At 39.4% G+C, this 25,686-nt stretch overlaps 1 protein-coding gene across 5 annotated transcripts; it reads left to right on the top strand.

Moving 5' to 3' along the window:
• The first annotated feature begins 730 nt into the window (after positions 1-730).
• On the top strand, positions 731-25,570 carry Set1 (SET domain containing 1). 5 transcript variants are annotated; one of them, XM_069501114.1, is made up of 32 exons: positions 731-1,088; positions 1,224-1,460; positions 1,869-2,118; positions 3,450-3,638; positions 4,333-4,478; positions 4,569-4,598; positions 5,138-5,257; positions 5,528-5,615; positions 7,486-7,671; positions 8,987-9,105; positions 10,121-10,272; positions 10,621-10,760; positions 10,859-11,014; positions 11,631-11,769; positions 12,232-12,353; positions 12,652-12,858; positions 13,349-13,558; positions 14,364-14,479; positions 14,584-14,707; positions 15,698-15,779; positions 16,502-16,641; positions 16,807-16,925; positions 17,133-17,358; positions 17,854-17,986; positions 18,328-18,457; positions 18,660-18,945; positions 19,216-19,408; positions 19,894-20,000; positions 20,303-20,497; positions 20,941-23,265; positions 23,334-24,077; positions 24,482-25,570. In XM_069501114.1, the coding sequence occupies exons 2-30, from the start codon at positions 1,225-1,227 to the stop codon at positions 21,112-21,114; spliced, it is 4,515 nt and encodes a 1,504-aa protein (XP_069357215.1). In that variant the 5' UTR covers positions 731-1,088; position 1,224; the 3' UTR covers positions 21,115-23,265; positions 23,334-24,077; positions 24,482-25,570. The 5 variants fall into 5 exon arrangements, with proteins under 5 accessions (XP_069357215.1, XP_069357214.1, XP_069357213.1 ...); XM_069501113.1 differs by having other exon boundaries at positions 731-911; positions 20,941-24,077; XM_069501112.1 differs by having other exon boundaries at positions 20,941-24,077.
• Positions 25,571-25,686: the final 116 nt, after the last annotated feature.

Here is a 25,686-nt window from a genome sequence, read left to right as displayed (position 1 = left end):
CATAAACTTTATCAAAGCTTCCCTTAGACTAGGTATAGCAGCTTCCGTACAAAGATTTTTAAAGTAACAAGAAGTAGTACAGTGCGACAAGGCTATCTTGGCGCGTGGCGAAAATCGGAACTAACCGTAGATAGAATAATAGGTAGATGCAGGAACGTTTGCAGCTAACCTATTTTTTGTCTCTTATCATATAACCGATTTTTTTCAAGGAATACAACTTTAGTTGCAAAACAAACTTTGAGAATTCGTGGCGTCATTGTATTTCTCATTAGTTATTTACTTGTTTTCACATAAAATAATTTAATAAAAATATTGTTGAGTGGTTTATACAAATATTGACTAACTACTAAACAATGGTAATTTTTTTTTTTTTTTTTTTTTTTTTAAAAAGAATATTAGCCATTTTTTAAATGACTAATATTCCCCTTTCCTCTCCAATTAAGCGTCAAGCTTGTGCTAGGAGTAGGTACGACAATAGTGCAACGGGCGGGGTTTGAACCGTCGACCTTTCGGTTTTCAGTCCACTCCTATACCGGTTGAGCTATTGAGGCTCTAATAATCATGTTATACATCGTTACGTCGTACTATCGCTATCTCACACACGGTTACACAGTTCTTTTGTCTAGCTTTTTTACTCAGTCTACGGTGTGTAGCACAGAGATTACATACTCCAATTATTATTCTCTTTGACATACTCTTTGGTATGTAGTCTATGGTACATAGTCAAATCAGCATCCTTTATAAAATACTTTATTTTTATTTTAATAAAATTAACAATAAATTATTGATTCAAATGAATTTATAACTAAATAATAATGTCTTCATAACATTAATTAGCAATACTGATTTTATAATTGATAAATATTACGTTTTCATTAGTCGAGTGGCCGTCACCATGGAGAGTGCTTATTGTAAAGAAATATTTTATAATTCAATATCGTTGTAATCTCAGTGAAATGCTTCTTCCTTAAAATATTTATTGTATTGTACATTGTATTAGCTATTTTCTAACACAATATGATTCAACTGTATTGCTATTTCTAAATTGCAAATTATTTTTACCATTATTGTTTTTTATAACATTTCAGGTTTGTTTTCAATCAAATAAGTTATTTTCTCTAAGTAACAAATTAATAAATATATCACACTTAATATATTCTATAAATATTTACGTATTTCTGAAGAGTTTGAGGTTAGGTCTAATATAAGTTGTACTTTTTCAGAATGAATGGAGGGATGGAGCATAAAACCCCAGGTCATAATGCAGTGCTTCACAAAGCACCTAAAAACTACAAATTGCTTATAGACCCACTTCTTGTAAAGGGAGCTACTAAGTTGTATAGATATGATGGTTCTGTCCCTGGAGATCCATCCTATCCACCTGTACAATGCAGAGATCCAAGGTCCCAATTATCCAGAATATGGAATAAGACAGAGCCAGCAGATTTACCTCTTCCTAGGTATTGATATATTTTGTTACACTAGTCACTTAAAATAATGAATATATTCATATTAAACAATTATTATACCTAATTGCATAACAGTCTAAGGACTTTGTTGTAGTTAAATGCAATTTTTGAAAGAATTCAGGTAAAGCAAAACCACAAAATGAAATGCTAATGTAGTCTTATAGGTTATGTTGTCATCTTGGTGATTTACCACGTAAATTGGATGTTGTAGTTTTCTTTTTTATATTATTATATAGAACGAATATTTTCTTTTTCTGTAAACTAAAGAAAACTAAAAAAATATAACATTCTAACCAAAATTTGGTTATCATGTTATGTTTTTATTGTCCATTAAATCAATGTCGCCAACATAAGAATTTGACATTTGCTGGCGGGAATTTTAAACTTTGTTTCTTTCAGATTTAGGATAGACAAAAATTATGTAGGAATTCCACCACAATTAGAAGTTACAATTGGGAATTTAAATGATAACATTGATAAAGCTTTTTTATCAGATATGATAAACAAAGTTGGACCATATGAGGAATTAACAATATTTTATCATCCTATAACAAATCGACATTTAGGGTTTGCAAGAGTGGTATTTCAAGACGTAAAACATTCTAAAATATGTATTGAAAAATATAATGGGAAATCTGTTATGGGTCAGGTATGTAAATTTTATATATCAGTGATATAGCAAGTAAAGACACTTATACAATTGTGGAGAAAGACCTACAATGAGAATTTAGAAAAGTAGTTCATTCAGTGATCCAACCTTTCTTTTTGTTCATGACTATCTTTCTCCTTATTCTGTATTTACGAGTAAGCTAAAATCACAGATATGTCCAGATTTGCAACTAGCGTGGCCCCCTCAGTCCCTCTCACTCAAGCAGATTTTGTTACTTGTGAAATGTCATTCCTTCTACACTTCACGTTGTTTGTTGTCAAATACTCACGTACAAATAGATTTAGACAAACAAAAAAAAGTGGCCACAGTGATAAGGACAAAACATAATCATTTTGTCACGTTCTAACAAGAGCTTAAATGCATTTAGCTATCTCGCTCTAACAGTAAGTGTCACAATAGGGCTACTTCTAACAGTCCTTATTCTGAGGCTAAAATATTGTGCTACATGTCTGTATGACATTGACAACATCCCAATGAGTTGGGTTGAGAAACTGATGTTTTCATTTATCCCTTTTACCAAAATGCTATTTGAGGAGCCAGTTAACAGAACTGGACCAGTCTACGAAATTAAATTTTACAGCACAGTGACAAAAAATTACCTACACTTTAAAGATCTTTCATCATCATCATGATCAACCCATTGCCGATCCACTACAGAGCACAGGGCTACTCTCAGAATGAAAATAGTCCACCATGCTGTGGATTGACGGATTTCACACACCTTCGAGAACATTATGGAGAACTTGGCAAGCAGGTTTCCTCACGATGTTTTCATTCACCATTAAAGTCAGTCATATTTAATTGTTTAAAACTAAAAGGTCTTTAGTATTGAACTAATCCTTTTTTGTTAGTTTTTTTCTGTTGTGTCTTATCATGTGATCAGTCGGTCATAGTTGCAACTACAAAACAATACTTACTAACCACACTAATCACCTGGCAGTGTAGTTGACAATGCTGCAGGTGGTCCGTCAACTAAAGAGAAAGCATAATATACTGGTTTTGTTGGTAATGAGATAGTAATAATGATGCAGTTTTTCCGCAATGAACCAGCTGAATTTAAAATCAGAAACATGTCGGGATGAAGAAATGATACATAAATCTAAATATTACTAATACATATTACAAATCAAAACATGTATCTGTGTCTGCTTGTTTGTTACTCAATTTCTTGACCGATTTTTTTGGCACATAGCTTAAAGGACAGACATTTTTTTTTTAAGGAAAATAAAGGATTCCTCCAGGAGGAATAAAACCAGAATCCTCAAAAACAAAAGTTGTGGACGTAAACTAGTTAATTATCACATTTTCAGGTGCTGGATGTATTTCATGATCCATTTGGTAAGAAATGCCATGAGATGTTCGAAGGTAGAACGATGGAAAGGAAACCTCAACCAGCTCCTGCAATTGTCAAGGTTCCGATTTTAGTTGAAGATGCTCGACCTACTAAACTGGATCCAGCGCTTAGTAAAAGATTGGAAGAAACTAAGTTGACAGAAAAGGTAACCTATTTTACAATTGTATATAAAATCTATAAAAATGAATGTTAGATTTTCTTTAGTGGTTTGTTTTTGGTATCGTGGGCTAATTTAAGTTACAATTGTCCTATATAAAAAACTAGCTAGCTCATCTGTGCTCCGCACAAGAGGGCATATCTATTTCTCATATACGAGACCCTACCCATTTGTTTACCTTTTTATAACAAAAGATAATACAAGTGGGTAGATTTATAATTACTTATTTTGACTGTCATGTTTGCTACAGTAGCCGGCAAGAAATATTATACATTGACCTTTAGAGTGAGATTTTGGCTTTGTAGAGCTTTGTCTCTGTCACTCATACCTATGTGATGTTTTGTCGATCTCAACGATAGAGAAAACGCTCTACGAAACCGCTATCTCCTTCTAAAGGTCGATGTACATTACTTTCGGCCGTGAACTTAGCTAAATAAATGTGTCCCTATAAATATATGGACAAACTGGAGCTCTAAACCAATACAGTTATGTTTCATATAGCTAAAAGGTTTGGACTATCGAATTCTGCCAAATGTAAAATACTAACTGTATAGTTGGTAGGTAGGTAAGTCAGTACTGCGTACGCAGTCAGTGTATTTATTGTGGTTTCTAGTGTGAAAGTAACAATAGAGTAGTACTAGAATGCTGCCTAAAATTCCAATGTACCTAATTTTGTCACAAGGAACCTTATCCTCGCTACAAGGATGCGGAGCACAATGATAGCAATACTCGCTGCTCGGACGACGAGCGCGAGCGCGAGCACAGGCATCGGCATCGCCACCGCAGCGAGAGGAGCAAAGATACAGAAAGTCACAGAGACAGAGATAGGTAGGCGTAGTTTCAAGCTTTGCTTATACTTATAATGCAGCTATTATAATTTTAACATGATCCCTAAAATTGAATATTTTACTTTACAAGCAAACGTTGCAAGAGGAAATGTAAGAGAAGGTACATTTAATTTGAATTAATAATTTTAAAATCGTTTGGTAGACTGAAATTTTGATTAGACATTGAAACAAGTCATAGAATATCAACGAGGATAAGGAACTAGGCCCCGCTCAGGCAGTACTATGACAATTAGGTGATGAGGGACGGGTGGCAATATACAGCCTTAAAAAACTAGTTTTCTTTCGAGCTTCGATACCAGTTACAAAGAAAGCAACGCTACGATCCTATAACGCTCATGCCGTTTTTTAGGTGCCATCACCCTACTACTTAGCCTCGTATAAGCCTCGCCCTTAGTATAAGTCCCGCAAATTGCTATTGCGTTGGAACCATTTCTCGATGTGTGTAATATCGAAATGACGTCAGCTGAAATAAAAATATACCATCAGCTCGAAACTTCAGTCTAGTGCTGACGTCACTAAAATGGCGGCCACCCGCATTAGCAATTTGCGGAACTTATACGTGTGCGAGACCGAATCGCACTTGACCGAGTTTTTTACATTTCTTTGTATAGTTTAATGATGTATTCGTTAACTCGTCAGGCACAGAGAGCGGTACGCGCGCACGAGCGAGACGAGCGACACGTACGCGAGCGCGCACGTCGCCGAGCTGCCGTACACGCCCGCACAGGTGCCCTACGACCCCTACTACCAGCCCTCGCCGTGAGTGTACTCTTATACTATATAATATATACTATTTAATCTATTTTGTGTACCGTCTTGGGAACTTGATGTTCACGTGTGTGGAAGACACCCAGTGCTTTATAAAAAGGTTTCCCCACTACAATCAATCAGTGATGCAGTTCTTTTCTCATAATAGAATAAAAATCATCGGTGTGAGCCTCAGCAAACAACCGAGACGCACTGCAACACGGCAATCCCATCAATACTTATATGCATAATATTTTAAACATACACATTGATTCCCCATAGCTACAACTATGGGTACAGCAGCGGCTCAGGCTCGGTGTGGTGGGGCGACTGGAGGCAGCCGCCGCACGCCTCGCATCACCACCCGCACGTGAGTCACACACCATACCATTACTTACAACAATAATAATTTTGGACATACTTACTGAAAAAGTTCCAACTGTTAAATTAAAAGTAAAGTCAGAAATACCATTTAATATACTTACTTTTATTGAATATGTCAATTATTTCACAAGAATCGCCATCGTCAAGCGTCTCCAGAGGATCCATAATGCCGACCCAACCATAGATATATTTTCAGTAGGTATATTTCTCTTGATGGATGGATGAGAAAGGCGGAGGACCGTGTTTGGTGGCGCGCTCTCGGAAAGGCCTATGTCCAGCAGTGGACGCAAACAGGCTGATGGATTGGATTGGATATTTCTCTTGCGATACACAATTCACTTTACCGTAATCAGTTTGTTCGTAATATCTCAATTTTAACTTTTTCAGAAAATATGTCCAATTATCTCGTCACTAATGTTTATAATATAAACTTTACTGTTTTGAATCAATAATGCCAGTTCACATTAATATGATCCATCCTGTAAGGCTTATTTCAGCGCTGGACTGAAATGGAAGGCATGGTTAATCTGTTGTATACAATCCCTAAACTAAAATGACAGGTCTAAAATTGCTATCCCTTTCATAATGCTTCTAGTGGAAAGTATATTTTATACCTGTCAGTTTGGAGATTGTACACAACAGAATTTTGTCCCCATTGCCTCTGTTATTTTTTATTGATTCTATTATTCCAGTCAGTATTTTGACGACCTCTCTATCTCATCAGGGTTTCAATTCCCGGCTTAGTCCGTTTTGGCATTTATAATTTCTAAATTAGCTCAGGACTGGTCTTTGGTGGAAGACTTTGGCCGTGGCTATTCACCAATCTACCGGCAAAGCCATATCACCAAATGATATAATTCACTACAGTGCAGAGTTGAAAAATCCGGTGTATGATGGGTAGTACTAAAACTGCCATAACCCATCCGCATTATCTAAATCTAAATCTAAATCAGCCTGTGCTGTCCCACGTCTGGGCAAAGGCCTCCCTCCGATCCTTCCACAATTTTCTATTTTGTGTCCCTTCAGGCCATGTAACTGTAAAGTTATCTAATTCACACGCCAACGTCGCCTCGGCTGACCACGCTGGCGTTGATGATCCGCATTTAGCTGGACTAAATTTGCTGGAATCAAATCGCTATTCGCGTTATTCTAGTAGCATTCCAGCACTGGATTGGTTTGTTGGACTGGAATGATATAGTAATATGAACCTGCTTAATTAACAGCTTTTTGTTTTATTTCGCTAAACAAAAATTATGTTTGCTTTTGCCTTTGGACAGTGTCAATAAACTCATTCTTGTACATAATCCATACCATACAGGAGTGTGATTGTGCCCCTTTTCTCGTGTATTATCTGTTTTTTTTTCAGTCATACTTCATTTAGGCATACAAGTTGTTTGCTTTGGACATAATTATTTATTATTAAGCCAAATACATAGGCTGATATCTATAGAGCTTTATTTGTACTTGGAACTGGACCTATAATAAAATGAATCTACCACTGGTTTGGAATACCCTTCCTAGTGAGAAGATGTGTAAGTGGTGTACCGCACATTGTAAGGCTTTGTTTTTAAAAAAACATTATATTTTTAGTTGATCACGTGGATCGTTTTTGTCAATTGATAAATCGACAAGTACTCGTAATGTCTACTTTTGCTCGATTTAAACCTAGATATTTATCGATCGTCAACATGCAATAGCAACGATCGATAAAATCGAGCAAATCTGTCAGAAGGTGACAGATTTTATTGATCGTCAAAATAGCATCTCGAGCGACAAGTGACCGTCAAAAATGGAGCAAATCGGTAGGCACCTTTATATGTGGCCGACCTACTAAGTGTAGTTAATATGGTGCAAAGTCGGAGCAGTCGTCGAGCGGGCCGGGCACGTGGAGCGGGCGCGAGCCGCCGCCGTCGCCGCGCGCGCCGCGCACGCCCGCCGCGCCGCACACGCCTGCGCCCGCCCCGCACACGCCACTCCCGCCGCACGCGCCCCACACGCCACACACGCCCCTCCCGCCACTGCAACACACGATCAACGACAAGGTTCGATTGGATCAAAGACAGACTTTGTGGGTCGTGGCGGAAGCGAATGACGAATGCTACGGACGCGCCGCGACGACAGGACTATACTAAACACTATGAAAATGTATGGTCCCACGTCATTCGCGTGCGGCTAACGCCGTACATTTTCATGATTTTTGGTTTTAGACTATTAAGTATTCTGTGGTTTTACTATTGTTGCGTTAACCGCTGCGCGGCCATCGCTCGCCTCAGTCGCTTCGGCCGCGACCTTCAGAAATCTTACTTTTATACACCGACTTTTATTGTTATGACTATCATAATATCTACTATGTAGCGGTGCACGATCGATGTATATATATTTTATAACATTGTCTTTACAAAAGGGATGTGCGAGGAGGCGTAGGGAGGCATGTGTGAACTGTGAATGTATGATTGCTTCATGTTTATAACTTACTTCGTGGAAAAAATCTAATGAACTAAGGTATGATAATGTAGTGACCTTATTTCAATACATGCCTTGTTACGCATCTTATCTCATCCCTGGTGGAAAGGCAGCATATAGTTACTATAGTGCTAGATATTTGGTAAAAATATATGTCAATATAGTAGTTTATACCTAATAGTAGAAAAGATGAGGTGACGCGTAATCCTGTATCTATACATATATGGACTGTTTATTAATATATATTAAAATTAACTTAAAATTAATTTAAAGGTCAGTATGTACCTATGTCGTGAACATCAGATGTCAACTTCTTGTATTTCTATTTCAACTGTTACAAATAAATAAAAAAGGTAAAGGTATGTTCTTTATAAGAACTTCAATAATAAATATTTTGGTCCATTTAGCATTACTTTTTGCATGCTTTGTTGTGTTTGTTTCGTCAGCTTAGAATGTAGTTAGGTGCCCTTTTCTGCGCCATGTTTTATAGCTTTATTTGTTGTATGTATTGTGGTTTGTGTATGTTATGTTGACTTGAAAGCTAGGCAAATGATAAGAAAATCGAATACCGCATTATCGAGTCCTATTTGCAACTTGATTTTGCTATTTATTTTTAGTATCTTGTAATTCTAATGGTGGAAACATATTCACGTGTCTTGGCGTGGCGTGAGGCGCCAGAAGCATATCGGTTTCATACATTTAGTATGGTTAGAGACACATTATAGTGACGCTGCGCGTTTTGTGACGCTTTGTGTCGTGTCTGTCTCTAATTGTACTAAATGTATGAAATAAGCGCGTCACGACACGTAAATAATGTTTCCGGCCTAAAATCCCTGTCTCCTAAATTGCTATGTTACAAAAATGTGTAGGAAACCCAATAAAGTGTTTACTTAGGAGGTGAAAAGCAAAAGCGAGGAGCCCACTCCTCCGCCGGAAGTAGCTGCGGTGAAGGAACCAGAGTCAAAGCCGCCGCCGCCTGCTGACGAACCGAAAAATGTCGACTTGGATACTAGGTATAATGCGGAAAAAATGACTTCTCACACGCCATTTTAACATTTTGTGGCAAATTTTATGTTAAAAGTACGATTTAGTTCTTATTTTAAAGGTGAACCGTACTTTTGACATGACAGTTGACCCATAGAGTTAAAATGGCGCGTGAAAAGTCATTTTGTACGGACTATACAATCATAATAATAATCATAATCATTTATTTATTTTGCTTAGATATGGTAGGTACATGTATATTATTTACATGGGGTCTTAAAAGTTAGGTAATCAGTTACATATCCTGCCAAGCATGGCGTGCAAAATTATTTCTAAATTATCTAATTTCATTAATATTAATATATATATATATAAAGCTGTTCGTGCTGATTCACTGACTGACTCACTCATTGATCACCTCTCCTGAACATTATTGTATGAATTTTTTTTTTTCACTGATGGTTTCGTATAGAGGACAAAAATTCATTCGGAGGAAAAATACGGAGAGAGCTGATGATTGAGGATTTCGGAGTCAGGTGAAGAGCACGCTTAAGGTATTGAAGATACGTGGGAGATGCTCGAGCAAATGTCACTCGAAACGTCATCCGATTGCCAGTGAGCTGAAAAAAAATTCAAAATGGCGAAAAAAAGATGGCCGCCATACAAACGTCGGTGTCTATCTCGAAGAGTATAAAAGATGGAAGAGTAGTTTCTTCGCAAAAGATGATCAGGATCCAAAGGTCTACTCGATTAATAGAAAAAAATTCATGATGGCGGAATTTATTTTTCCATAAAAAATGCATGGCGAATAAAGTCCACATTTTGAAAAAACAACGCTGCATGCTTGCGGACCACTTCAGTGATCCGCGCACCCACGCACCCTACTAGTTTAATATATATTCATTAATATTTATTTAAGCAGGCAAACATAGGACCAGCAGTGTCATCCTTTGCCACAGAAAACATTGGGAGAAGGATAACACTACCCAGATCCAGCAGCCACAGCTTTAAGTAGGCAGCCATTCTAATAAGAGAATGTTGCAGGATCGCCATGCTCCTCAAAGGTGCGAGCGGCGGCGGTGGGTTGGCGCCGCCTTTCCTTTCCCTCGGCATTTCCTCGGAAGAGGAGGATGACGACCGCTTGCCCGCCAAAATACCAGACTTGGATTCCCATAACCCACCTTCGGATGACGAAGGTTAGTGATTGTTAAGCTTAGTGACGAATCTAGTTTAAAGTCAAAAACATAATAATGTAACAAGACTTTGCTGCAAAGATTTTCCGAATCATGTTAAGTCATACGTTATAGTCGTATTTTGTGAATATACTGCAAACAGTTTACACGCAGTTAAAACTGTATAAGTTTTTTGCAGAATAACGTATGAATATACTAAGTATGCGCCTATACCTATTCAGTAATATTTATCCTGCAAAAAAAAACGTGCAATGTTAATGGCCTGTGAACGGGACCTCAATTGCTTGGCCGGCTATACAAAGAAGAACGAATGAACACAATCTTACGATAAATTTTACTACATTAAAACAGGTTCGGGCAGTGAAGACAGGGAGAGTATAATATCCATCAGCCAACCGACAGAAGTAAACCAAGAGCCCCTATCCAATACGCCGTCGCCTTACCTCAGTAGAGAATTCTATCTCGAATGCCTCAAGATGACTATAGAAAGGGTAAGAAGTTTTATTGCTTACCGCGAGTCGCTTGTAACTATGTAACTTAGCGTATTTACTTATTTAGTAGTAGTTATTAAAGATGTATAATTTTAAAGAGGGCGAAAGAGGAGGAGCGCCGGAAGTTCCCGCAAATAGACAAAATAGGGTCAGATATATCGTCCTCCGAAGACGAGCTGCTGACTTCGGGAGAGCCGCGGCGGTCGCCGCTCGCGCCGCCCGACAAAGACCAGGATAATTTGGACGATGATCAGGTATTTGCTTTTTATAGAAAAGTATTTAATAAGTAGTAATAGTGTGATGCTTTCTTATTGCAGGAATAACGCAAACGGCACTGCCGATTGAGGACAACTTTTGTGATTTCGGCAGAAGTTACCTGACTTTGGATTACGACTTATGTCATCTTATTAGCATTTATTATTATAGTAGAAAATAATGGTTGTTACGGATGAGTATGCAAATATTCCACATTGAAAAGAGTTAGAGATGTAGACTAGTCACATTATCAAAAGATAATCTGTTTGGTTCACTAACATGTGCTGCTAAGCTTCGCTTCAGTCGCCAGGCAACCTAAGGGTGGTCTCACACTATCGTTTTTCGCTCGTTTTGGTATACGCGCTTGGCGCTTACATATCGCTCTTCAATATAACGAACGTGCTTGTTCTGGCGTGTTCGCTCAAACCAATCAGTCCGTGTTGAGTCAATAACGATATGGATTGGCGTATTTCGTAGCTCGCGCTTATATACGAGTTTAAAATTATAAGCGGGTCTACGCTCGTACGAGATGTGCGTGTGAAAAAGGCTTATCTTAAACCGCTCTAAGAAAACGGTATTTTAGAAGTCTACAAAGTATTAAATCATCTACCCCAGATGTCGTTATCGTCGCTGTCGTCGACGGAAGCAAAGATCGAGGAGCAAGTGCCTGCGGAGGCCTACTACCCGTACCCGCCCACGCTGCATCCGCATCCGCACCCGCACCCGTATTTCCAGTCGGTGTGGCCCACCTCAGGTATACCCCTTCACAATAGAATAAGAATAGTTATTATAGTAGAACAGTGTGGCTAATTCCATTGTACACAATCTCTAAACTAAACTAAAATGTCACGCCTAAATCTATTGCTATCCGTTTCATAATGTTGCTTGCGGAACCTGTTAATTTAGTTTAGTTTAGAGATTGTGTACAAGAGAATCGGCCCCATTGTCGGTTTTACTATAAAACGGTATTATAAAACTCTAAATTGACTTTTTGCTATATTTGGATACTACTACATGAAAATATTAATCTACCATAACTGACTTTAAACTGGCTTTTTTATCGGATGTATATGAATTTTCATTGCTGGGCAGCGTGTACTGTTGCCAATATGAGTGAGTGAGACAGTGCACTTTTGCTTCCGTCGGGAGTCCGACGATACCTCACAGCTTTTTAAAGTGCAATAAGGATTATATTTATATTTTAATATTATCGTAGGCTACCCGGCGGCATACCCCGGAGTGCCGGACATGGCGCTGGCGTACGGGCCGGGCGGCGGGTTCGCGGCGCCGCCGCTGCTGCCGCGCCACTACCCGCCCGCGCAGCCCGCCGAACGACAGGTATACAGACGATGTTGCGGTTTGTACCTGTCGAGGTTTATATTTCTACCCGAAAAGCCCCTAGTCGAATCAAAATAAAGAAGGAAAGAATTTTTTTATTTAAGGCATATGTACTGTAAAATAAACACATTTTGTACAAAATAAATAAATTTATAATTTGCATTGATTTCTTAGATAACATTAAGAAATAGTAAGTAATACCTAGTAGTAACAAGTATTAAGAACAAACAAATTCGATTTGTAAAATAAACGTAAGTCTATTTGGAGCAAAAACCAGATTAAAAATGTATTTTTCTAGGAGCATGACAACCCTCACTTCCCCACTATAAACAGCGTGATAGAGCGCGTCACCACGGAACTGAAGCAGATCCTTAAAAAAGATTTCAACAAGAAGATGATCGAAAGCACAGCGTTTAAGAACTTTGAAATGTGGTGGGACGAACAGAGCAGAAAGACCAGGCAAAGCACCAAGACCCAGAAAGAAGACGTCACTCAGCCACTTCAAGTGAGTCTGCTGTCTTTAACTTCGTGGTGTACCCAAGAACACTGAAACGCTTCCTTAAATGTAGGCGTATCTGTAATTTTAATTGTTTTGACACACAAGCCATCATCATCAACAACCGATAAACGTCCACTGCTGGACATAGATCTCTTGTAGGGACTTCCAAAAACCACTGTCTTGCGCCGCCTGAATCCAGTGGCTCCCAGCGACACGTTTGATGTCGTCTGCCCCTGCCAACGCTGCGCTTTCCCATGCGAGGTCGCCATCTAGTACTTCGGGACCTCAACGTCTATCGGTTTTTCCTGCTATACCTATTTCCTACCCATTGCCACTTACGCTTCGCAACCCTTGAGCTATGTCGGTTACTCTGTGCTACCGCCGTGCTGTGCTTATTAAGGATGTTTCAGGATTCGACCAATAAGATGTTCCAATTTTTTAAGTCTTGTACCATATTTCTTCCTAGAGATACATAACATCTTAATATTTTTTGTAGGATATCTCCAACAAAAAGGAGGAGAGTGTGGATTCGATAAAATCAATAATGGAATCCCGAGACTTGGGGCTAGATCTGGGCGGCTACAGCATGGGCATAGGTCTAGGTCTGCGCGCGGCCATACCGAAGATGCCCAGTTTTCGACGCAAGCGAAAAATTCCCTCCCCCGTCGTTATGGACGAAGATTCTTCTAAGCGACTTAGTGACCAGGTAAGTTAATTAACTAAGCACTTTCCAAGGCGCGGCTAATACAGTGTCGGAGAGTTAAATAGAAATAGAAAGGTTTTTAAGTGTTTTTGAATCCACAAAAAATAAAAAAGATCCAGACGAATTGAGAACCTCCACCTTTTTTGAAAATGAATCCATCACTGGTTCCGAATGCCCTTTCTACCAATAAGACACTCGGTCGTTGCTTGTTTCAAAGATTCGATTTACAATATTATGCAATATATAATACTAGCTGATGCCCGCGACTTCGTCTGCGTGGAATTAGGTTTTTTAAAAATCCCGTGAGAACTCTTTTATTTTCCGGGATAAAAAGTATGCCTATGTCACTCTGCAGGTCTTTATCTATACCCATGCAAAAAATCACGTCAATCCGTTGCACAGTTGCGACGTGATTGAAGGACAATCCAACAAACCAATAAACCAACAAACAAACACACTTTCGCATTTATAATAAGGGTACTGATTTTTACGGGCTCGATTTGGGCTTTGGCGTTTACTGCGTAATTTTTTTTTATTTAGACAAAAACTGCACTCTTTAAAACTAATGAGTTCATTGCATATTCCTCTCTTACAACAAAAATGATTATTAACTTTTATCCGTTGGGTAGTAACTTGATTCTTAGTCTAGTAGATACGTCCACGCTACCTCTCAGGCATTTACCACTTCTTTATACACCGCGCCCCAGAATAATGCCTCAAAATGGCTTAACATTGTATAGTTCTGATCCATCCTGCTGGAAGGAGTAATGAACATTTACTTATTTATACTATTCGAATTTTCTCTTAGGAGGAAATCGTCCAGAACTCTGACGAAGAAAAAGAACTACCAACAAGTCCGAGAAATAGAACTACGGGATCGTATTTATCGACGGGTAGAAGACGCCAGTCCACCAGTTCTTCGAGGTTAGCTTTTTCACAAATATTGAGTTAAAACTGGAATTAATGGGCAAAGATTCGCATAAAGAATCGCATTCGCAAATATATTTGAGCACCATAATTATTGTCAGGTCGTCGTCGTCGTCGTCGTCGCGCTCGTCGTGGTCGGGGTCGGAGCGCTCGGAGCACAAGGGTCCCGCGCCGCGCATCTACTCCGACACCGACGACTCCGAGCCCGAGCTGGACGCTTCGCAGGTGAGATACCACAACGAGTTGAGGACGAGTCGTAACACCTCTATACCGCTCGTCATGGTCAGGGTCAGAGCGCTCGGAGCCCAAGAGCCGACGACTCCGAGCCTGAGCTGGACTCTTCGCAGGTGAGATATCGGAGCGAGTTGTGGACCAGCCGTATCGCCCACGTACCCGTCGTGGCGCTAATAGCGAGTCATGTTACAATGAAATAAAGTTCAGTTTAACTTAAATTTTTTCTCGGCCGAGCATTTAAAACTATTTTCATTTTAATTGTGTGCTATAAAAAAAATTAAACCCTGAAAAAGTTAATTTCAAATTAAATGTTATTTTATAAGATCGGTAACTATAGACAGTATCAATATATATTTTTTATGACTCTAAATTAATTTACTAAACTAAGGCAAAATAGATTAATTGACTCATTCGTTAGTAGGGCAGAGTATCAAGTTTTTTTGAATGGGTTACTCCGCTGTCCCTTCATTCATTCAGCTTCACCTACTCGACCCTTAGTGTTCAGAATGGGCTACTTATTTTGCGCGCGCTATAACACAAATAGCAAAGTGTGTTTCTCACTATTCCCACTACCCATTGCAATGGTAATTACTGAGACTACGTTTTTTCAAATCAGTCTCACTATACTCATTGACTTAAGAAACGACGAATGGAAATAGTGAGACTCATGTACTCCTACAAAATTTCCCATTTAGAGCGTTTTTTTTAAACGCCTGCTTAAAATTAAAATCGACGATATCTTACAGAAAAAAGTTACAACAAGACAATGAAACAATATCTAGAGATCTATGAATAGGTCATAATATTGAGTCGAGATTCGAGAATGAAATAAACAAGCGTTTTCTTGGTCGCGAATTGTCGAGGTATAAAAACGCAACGGGAATAGTTATACAAGTAGTGCCAGTATTACCGTCAATGGGAAAGCTCAACGGGAATAGCATCCACCCATTGCAACTAGTAAAAAAATATGTTTATTTACAGTTCAAGGTCATACCAAACAAGGAGAGGCTAAGAAAGGTGTACTCGTCATCGTCGGACAGCGAAGAAGAGCTGAGAAGAAGGGGTATGGTACATTTCTTACTATTTCATTTGTTTGACAACCGCCCGAGTACACTGCTGAGCCCTGTCTAATATGTTTTGTGGGAGCCCTGGTTTCGATTCCCAGCAGTCAGGAAATTTATAATTTCTTAATTGACTTTGGCTTGAATTTATAATTTCTTAATTGGCTTGGTAATTTCTAAACTGGGGGCTTCAGCCATAGTTATTTTATTATCCTTAGGTACGATGCCTCGTAGAAAGTGATTACAGGTGTTATGGGTGTAACAAATCCATAATACCCGTATTATACTGTAGCTATAACAGATTAACCATCTTCAGGTCTAAGACGACTGCACCACTACTTACCACGAAATGAAGTCAGAGCCTGTGACTTGTCGGGTTTTAAAAACCCATAAAATTAAAAGTGTGAAATCCCGTTAGAATTTCTCAAAATGCCTTAGTGGGCAGTACTTTAGAGACAACACACTGTAAATAAGTGCTTCAAAAACGGCCCGATTTTTTTTTTTTTTTTGTAGAGACAAACAGTTACAATTAGATAAATAGATAGTATATATATAAAAACACTTAAACCAAAGCAGTCTCCAATGAGAAATTAACACTTATAAAATAATGCCTCAAAATAATAGTGTTAGCCAGCCTAATCTTAATTTTATAGACCCAGCAGTTTGATCTGTATGTTATCATGTCAGTCGATTTCTAGTTATTGATTCTGTGATTCCTTTATAGAAAAAACTCCAATACCTCCCGTGGAAGCGTCCGACACGGACGACCGGCTGGGCTCGCCGATTCTCTCCCCAGAGGAAGAGCCACGGGGTGTGTTACTTGATCGCGTGTATTCCGATTCCGAAGAGGAAAGAGAGTACCAGGTAAACATAATAATTTTACTAGCATATCCCTTAGAACAAAGTGTACGCCAATGTAACTATAAACTAAGATGTATCTGCAGAAAATATTGTACATCGACCTTTAGAAAGAGTTTACTTTGACTAAAATTCTCAGTTTATAATATAAAATGCAACCTTCAACTGTAGGAGAGAAGAAGACGGAACACAGAATATATGGAGCAGATCGAGCGAGAGTTCCTGGAAGAACAGAGAAAGACGATGGAGGTGGATGCTGGACCTCCGCCCGAAAAACCGCCTGACACTAGGTACGTTCTAAATATATACTAAGAAAATTGTAATTTAATGTGGGCTGCAACTTTCCGTACAATTTATATTTTTTCGTCATAATAAATATTCTTGTGGGTTCTTTAACCATCTCTGTGCCAACTTTCGCTTCGAAAATTGTAATTAAGCTCAAAAATTAAGAAAAGCGTTGTTTTATGGCATTTTTATGGAAAGAATTTTGTTAACAGTTTACCAGAGCCTAAAGAAGAAGAACCTAGAAGTAGTCCCGTCAGAAATCACTTGAAATCTCCGGAGAAGAGTAAACCCCATGAGATAGAAGAAGGGGAGATCACGTCAGAAGGGGAACATGAAGAGAGGCGGAAGGATGAGACGGAGCAACCTAAGGATAAGAAGGAGAGACTCCCTTCGCTCAGTGACACTGAATCAGCGCCCAGTGTTAACGGTATTAAAGAAGTAAGTCGTTGTAAGTCTTCTCTATGGAATAGAATTGTCCAGGGAATTTGCCACTGATTCGAAATGTTCTTCCTACTAACCAGGACAAGCAAGAAACTAGGCGGTTGCTAATGAAAATTAAGGGGAGTGTGACCTATTTGGGACAGCGCATATTTTCAGTCGATTGTGGTAGAGTGAGGGAACTTCAGTTTGATCCTGAGTCGACAATATGTCAAATATCAATCGAGTGCTATGGTGACGTAAAATTAAAGAAAATAGGGTTACCTGCGTCAATAACAAATAACCTGCGGGATAAAAAATAGCCTATGTCCGACCCCGAAGTGTAAGCTAACTCTGTATCAAATTTCGTCAAAATCGGTTAAACTGTTGGGCCATGAAAAGCTAGCAGACAGACAGACACACTTTCGCATTTATAAGATTAGTAGGTATGGTAAGTATGGTTTATATTATTTATGATTAGTATGATGATACACAAAATATGTTTTTCGCCAACAGGCATTGTCGGACTCGTCGTCGCCTCACTCGCAGGCGTCGCAAGCGTCGCAGGCGTCGCAGGTGGCGCTCGACCACTCCTACTGCCGCCCGCCGCCGCGCGCGCACGCGCCCAACCATCTGCAGCATGACCACGGTACGTCAAGACGTCATTCCTTGCTTTTGTACAGGATCAGGTGAAATGTGCTCAACCGTAACATTATGAAAATCTTCTTCTAGATTTTTGTTATACCATACCCAGCTGTTCCGACCGTTTTATCTTGGAACTTGTATATAGAATTTCGTAGAGAATATTCCTTCATGGTTAAGTAGAGGGTGATGGCGAGAGCTGGAAGATCCTATGGCGACATTTAGTTTGTTTGTTGTTAAGTACTTCGCCGCAGCCTGCGATGGCTGTAGAATCCTTGATAGGAATCCAAGTAGTCATCTAGACTCACTTTTTTGGATCTTGCATGTAATGTTCATTTTGTTCATCAGGATATACCTGGATGGCAGAGCCGGATACCGAATGCCCGCGCGTTGAACTCGATGAGATTAAACAGAAAGAGACTAAGAAACCATATAAGAGAAAACATGAAGTCAAAAAGTTGGCGGAGATACAGAATAAGTATGTTTACAAATCTTCAAAATGATTTTCTTCCAAATACATTTTTTCATTTCATTAATAAAGCTTCTGACACATTACTGTGTTGTGGTTGTAACACTATTGAAGTACGCCTCGAGCATCAGCAGCGGCTAGAACGCCACGGTACGTCTAGTATACATGCCTTCATAAGTCTCAGGGATTGCTAACTATATTTTTGGCGCAGGTTGTTTGAACCTCGGGAAGACTACAACAAGCTGTACTCGAGCGTGACGTTCAAGCCGCGCGACATGATGGCAGAGCTGCAGGTCATGTACGAATTCCTGACGCGCGGCATCGACCGCGAGGACGTGGAGCACCTGCGCCGCGCCTACGACGCGCTGCTGGCCGAGGACGCGCAGGGCTACTGGCTCAACGACACGCACTGGGTCGACCACCCGCCCACAGACCTCACCTACTCGCCGCCTAGGAAGAAGTCCAAGAGGCACACCAACATCTACGAAGACTTGCAGGTGAGTACGCGACAGGTTGAGATGGCAATCGGGGAGAGAACATCCCGTGACGTGCGAGTGCGCGGGGTGACCCACCGCCTCATACCCCGATTGCCATCTCGACCTGTCGCGGACTGTACGAAGTGTTGTCATCAAGGACGCGGAGTATTGCGCTGTGCGTACGGCGTGCTGCCGACCGACGACCAGTGTATCCAATACCACCAATTTGATCCTACTCAACCTCAATCTGGCTTACATTCATAGAGCTTTAAAACACATGTGTTGTCGCAGGGTCACTCGAGCGGGTCGGCGCGCACGGAGGGCTACTACAAGATGGACGCGCGGCTGAAGGCCAAGTACAAGTACCACCACGGGCGCGCCGCCGCGCTGGCCGCCGCGCCGCCCGACGACAAGAAGGCGTCCAAGATGCAGCTGCTGTCCCGCGAGGCGCGCTCCAACCAGCGCCGCCTGCTCACCGCCTTCGGTACCATTCAAATTCTTTACATTCTAACATCTTCATACTTTCAAATATGTTTTACAATGAGATTGTATATAATTTTCTAATAGAAATGTTTCATCTCATTCAATTCAATGTAAACGCACATTTCCGCAAGCCACCTTAATCTTAATTTAAATAAATTTCATGTGACTTACATTAAATTGATTTAAATCAATGTCTCTAATAGTCTTTGGAATTTTATTGTGGACTATAATAGATTTTTTATTAACTCTCTTTCTTGTCGGTTTATCTGTTCGGTACTAAACTAACTTCCTAATGCACTAAAGGATCTGGATGATTTGAAATTTGAATGAGGACTTATTGAATGCCTTTCTCGTATCTGTTTTTTTTTTCAAATATTTATATTGAATGCCTTTCTCGTATCTGTTTTTTTTTTCAAATATTTATATTGAATGCCTTTCTCGTATCTGTTTTTTTTTTCAAATATTTATGAAATGATATGTATACAGGTTTGGATACGGACTCGGATCTTCTCAAATTCAATCAACTGAAATTCAGAAAGAAGCAGCTCAAGTTTGCAAAATCTGGAATTCACGATTGGGGACTCTTTGCTCAGGTATTATATTTTTAAGAATAAATAAGTGTTAACTAGTCCCAATATCGATTCCTATTTCTTACTTAACTTTTAACTTTTAACTTCTCTCAACTTCCTCTGGCTGTCAACTTAACTGACTGATATGCATGATTAATTTCCCTAGTGGATGACCGAGGTCAGTCATATATGCGGCCCACCTCGCATTTTATTTCTTACCAGTAGTTATTCAACGCCTTGATTGTACTCTTATACACTACAATTAACTTTTCTCTACCGTTGACGTACCTGAAGAATTAATTCATTAACCGTAATTATTGTTATAGGAGCCTATAGCAGCAGACGAGATGGTAATAGAGTACGTGGGACAAATGGTGCGGCCGATAGTGGCGGACGTGCGGGAGGCGCACTACGAGGCGACGGGCATCGGCTCCTCGTACCTGTTCCGCATCGACCTCGACACCATCATCGACGCCACCAAGTGCGGCAACCTCGCGCGCTTCATCAACCACAGCTGCAATGTTAGTACACTTCTCTATGATATGGTGTGGCCATCTTTGTACTTTCTTTCCAAACTTTTATTATTTATTGGTCACGCAAATCATAATTATGTGAAACTTTACATTTCACCAACGATGATAGAATTCGTGTGTCGACAATTTACAATAACGGCCGAGTAAAACATACCTAAAGTCAAAAATTCACTACCACCGATTTTAATTTGGCGCTGGCTGTAGATGTATGGACAAACTTGAACTTTAATATAAGGAATTAAAGTCAATTTTACTTTAATGCTGAAGTGTTTCAACGCTCGAATACTATCAACGTTGGTAAGGAAGGGTGCCTGACAACCGAAGCAGAACGGGTATGTGCTTAGTGGACCAATCAGATTTTTGAGAGATGACGTGTTAAAGTCTGATATGCTTCAGTGAACAGTCACCCTTACTACTGTTTTGTCCAACAGCCCAACTGCTACGCGAAGATTATAACGATAGAGTCGCAGAAGAAGATCGTGATATACTCGAAGCAGCCGATCGCAGTGGACGAGGAGATCACGTACGACTACAAGTTTCCCCTCGAGGACGAGAAGATCCCGTGCCTGTGCGGCGCGCCGCAGTGCCGCGGCTTCCTCAACTGATTCATGCTGTACGCTGCTCATTGTCGTCGTGCTGCTTGTGGTTAGATATCATTTTCGTGTTTGGTACTCTGAAATCAAGTTTGATGTGTTCCAATCCAATATTGAGAGAGAGTATCCGTCGGTCTGACGTAGTCCGGCCCGATGAGGCCTGGTCAAAGGATTTGTGGGTCTCGTAACATTAATAACATGAACGGGTAAATCATTTTGCGTCGTTGTCTGACAGAAACCGTATACATATAATACTAGATGATGCCCGCGACTTCGTTAGCGTGGACTTAAGTTCTTAAAAATCCTGTAGGAACTCTTTGGCGGCATAAAAATAACCCGTCTCTCCTGGTCTTTCTAAATCCATACAAAAAATCACGTTGATCCGTTACTCCGTTGCGGCGAGATTAAGGGACAACCAACAACCCAGTAAATTAACAAACACACTTTCGCATTTATAATAATATAATATTATGGGAAGTGATGAAACAGAATGCAGCATAATAACTCACTTTTTCGCTCGTTTGGTGACCCTTAAGTAATTTTTACGGAACTCTGCGATTTTTGCGTAAGAATCACAACTTCCAGGGATCACTATCTTTAATGACATTATGGTATTTCGTATGGGGAAAATTTGCAGTTTTGTATTGACATAATCCCATCGCTACGACGCGGACGCAATTTATAGAATCATAAACCCAGTAAAAATCCATACTGTTATAAATGCGAAAATTGCGATTGACCTCGGAGCATCGCAGCGTAGTTTTCTCGCGAGCAACCGAGCATTGAAATATATATATATCTTTTTTCGATTGGATTAATATCAAATTCAATTGATAAATTTAATATCCTCTGTCGTCCCGTCCTGCAGTGTGCGCAGGCCATATGGTCTAAAATCCCACATTAGAAATATCTACCCTCATCTGTTATTTAATCGTGATAAAGAATATATGCTAGATAATGTACAGATTGATACATCGCGAATAGGTCGCCTAGCTAAATCATTTGCCAATGGTGATAAACAGTAAAAAATATCACGATTTAATAACAGATGAGGGTAGATATTTCTAATGCCTGATCTCAAACCTATATAGGTCCATCGTTTAAACGATTTTGAAGTACAGAGATAGCTTGCATTCCGGTGACGAACATTATGTTACTTTTTATCAAGGAAAATCGAAGAGATCCCACGGGATTTTTATAAAACTACTATATCCACGCGGACAACAAAAAGCCTCTCTGTTGCTTAACTAGTAGTTACAGACGTTAAAGAAATCAATCATATAAACTATAATATTATACCGAATTGTGTTATAAAATGGTTTATCAATTGTAATATAATTGTTCTTATTTATATTTCAAATTTACTAAGCCCAATATCGAAATGGGAATATGACGATTTAAAATACAAAAATAATAAAAGACAATATTGTGTATAAATCAAATTGTGCAAAATAATAACTATTATATTATATAGATGTTTTTATACTGACGTGTCTTATTTTCTCTTTTAAATGTGTTGTGTCAATCCTTAATAGGTATTCTTTAAGGATTTCTTTGATTTTAATTATCAAATTATAAAAACTAGAGCAAATTATTTTTCTTTGTTATTATTTTATAAAACATCTGTCACGGCTAATCGTGTTCGTCTCGAGTGGCGCTCTGCTAAACAAAATATTCACAACTCACGTTAAGAACTAGCGACCTCAAGTTGGTGTTAAAAACTTAAGCGCTTGCATAAAGAACCAGGGTCTTCGGTACTGACAGGTCGGTGCATATGGGGGCTATTAATTTACCCACACTGATCTGTCGGTACCGGAAACCTGCCTTTTTATGCAAGCACCCTTTAGGCTTATTACTACGAAAGCAATAAAAGGATACAAGACTGCTACAGATATTCATAATATGAGAACCATTTTTAGGGTTTCACAGTAAATAAGGAACCCGTATAGTTTCGTCCAGTCTATTGCTAGGTATCGTCAAAAAAGTCTGTAAAGTTGTTTGGCACAGTTATGGCGCGTAAAGACTGAGGCGAAATCAAAATGGAGATAGATTATTCCTTGGATTAACACATAGGCTACTTTTTATCCCGGAAAATCAATAAGTTCCCACGCAATTTTTAAAAACAACCTACATCCATGCGAACGAAGTCGCGGCCATCGGCTAGTTATTCATATTAGTAACTAGCTGTTAGCTAGTTCGTTCATGTGAATGAAGTCGCGGGCATCAGCTAGTTATTAATTTTTTTTTTAATCGGGGTACTTCTGAATCCGAAATGAAGTCTCGAATTTTTTTGGCAAACATCCTCGAGTTTAGACCTCGTTAAGAAGAAGGTAATTTAAAATGATTATTATGAGCTTTCATGAACAGTTTTTCGAAAAAAATATGTGGTTTACAAAATAAAGAGCCCTAAAGTGGCAATTTTAAGAGTTGAATGTCAAGCCCCAACTCCTAAATCAATATGCTAAAAAATCTGAAAAAACCTAGGATGTTAGCATGTAGCATGAAGAATTATTACAATGTGAGACCAATACCTAACTATAGTCGAACAAGGTATAGTACGCGACCGGTCGAGATGGCAATCAGGGAGGGAACGCCCCGCATAGCCCCTGCGCTAACCCAGTGCGGGCGATCGCGGGTGTGCGGGACGTCCCCCGCCTCACACCCCGACTGCCATCTCGATTTGTCGCGGACTATACCTAATGCGATCGGTGCGCTGTCGAACAAACACTAATGAAAAAAAAACACAAAACTAACTTTTCCGATTATATAAAAATATATGTATTCTTGTTTTGCAAAGACGGTTTTTATAAGCATGAATACGAAACTCTAACTGCGTTTTTTCTCAACCATTCTTAGAGTGGGAACTCTGTTTCTGTATTGCTGTAACAAAAATCGTTAATATTTCGTGATGAAATCGTCACTTTCGCAATCTCAACTTATTGTAGCTGGCTATGTATTGTGTTTGTAATATAAAGGTTCGTACGCACCTGAGCGGCGCGGCGCGGCGCTTCAGCGAGCTGCACGTCGCGGCACAGAGCTTCAAAATATCATTTCTATCATTTTGTATGGCGCATATCGCACTAGAGCGGCGCTGCACAGCGCTTCACCGCGCGTTGCCGCGCGGCACGGTTGGAGAGAATATTTTGAAGCGCAGCGAAGCGACGCGCAGTGCAGTGACGCTAGTGCGACATACCCAGCGGCGCGGCGCGGCGCTTCGCGCTCGTACGCGAACGGGTATAAAAGTGACGCGCAAGTGACGCGAGGTGCCGCGTACTGAAGTTGTAGTGCGGTAGGCACCGTCGAGCGGCCTGAGGTGACGCGTTCTGCAGTCGGACTGAAGCGCCGCGCCGCGCCGCTCAGGTGCGTACGAACCTTAAAGCTTGAAACAGTCAAATAACATGGTAAGGTTTTCATTCTATGAAAAACATACTATGCGTATCAGCTAGGAAAAACACCGCCATAAAGGTGATGGTCTAACTTGTACGTATTTTCAAAATTATTTTATTACTCATACTTTTTCGTAATACTTGTTTAAAAATAAAAACAGCGATAGCGAGTGAAAGTTTTGCTGATAGTGGTATAAGTTTGATAAGTACGCGAGTTACTTTGCCGATGATCTTCTCAATTGAAATGCGCTTACAAACACTACAAAGAAAGTGCAAGACTGGCTATGAGCCTGGTAATATTATAGTAATATATTATTAACAACTGCCTCTACTTTTGATAATATACATAATGTAAAAAATTGATGTTTTTGTGTGCTTGTGGTGTGTGATCTAGTATATCTTATATTGTTTTAATAGTGGACCTGTGATCATTAATGTACAAGATATGCTCGTCAAGTGTTCCTGAAAAAGTTATGCTTGCCCGTGATTACACCCATTGCTAGTTCGCTAGCTAGTACCTAAGCCAATCTTACGATGTGCTTCAATTAAAATTGAAAAAATACAAACGCAAGTGTATAGGGTTTTAAAGATTGAAGGTAAATGTGTTTTTATTTTGTTTGTCCATATTAATAATAATTATAAACTCGACACGGACTCCTTTCTAGATTTTTATGGAACTGCATATCTTATACTTAAATGATCAAAATACTGAACCCAGTGAATTTGTGTAAGTAAATAAAAAATAAATAATGAGTCATGTATTATATGCGGTTTTGACTGAATCTATAGGATATGATGATGATCTATAATTCGTTAGGCATAGGATGTCGCGATTTACACGCTGTAGGTATAATTTTGTGTTGTATATTATTTTATTGTGAATAAAAAGATCTCTGCCGTTTGTCAGATAAAATTTGTTGTGTCGTAGTTTCTTAAGTACATTATGTTATTTCAGGACGAATATACTTTTCTCCCCATTATAACAGAATAGCAAAAATCATAAATGATTTAGTCCTTCCAAAAGCACTTCTTACTATATAATGTAAAATGTATAAGTTTGTAAATAAAAGATTCCAACAATATATTCCAACGTTTTTATTTGTTCCAAGAGATGATGCGATAGATCCATTACTCGGCAAACTATTCATAGACCGCTTTTGTGGACCTCGAGATACTTCCTTTTTTAAGGATTCCGTAT

The sequence above is a fragment of the Maniola hyperantus genome, chromosome 9, assembly GCF_902806685.2.
Source record: "Maniola hyperantus chromosome 9, iAphHyp1.2, whole genome shotgun sequence".
In the NCBI taxonomy this organism is placed as follows: Eukaryota; Metazoa; Arthropoda; class Insecta; order Lepidoptera; family Nymphalidae; genus Maniola; species Maniola hyperantus.
Note: the sequence above shows the minus strand (reverse complement) of the source record. Positions and strands in the feature narration are given on the sequence as shown.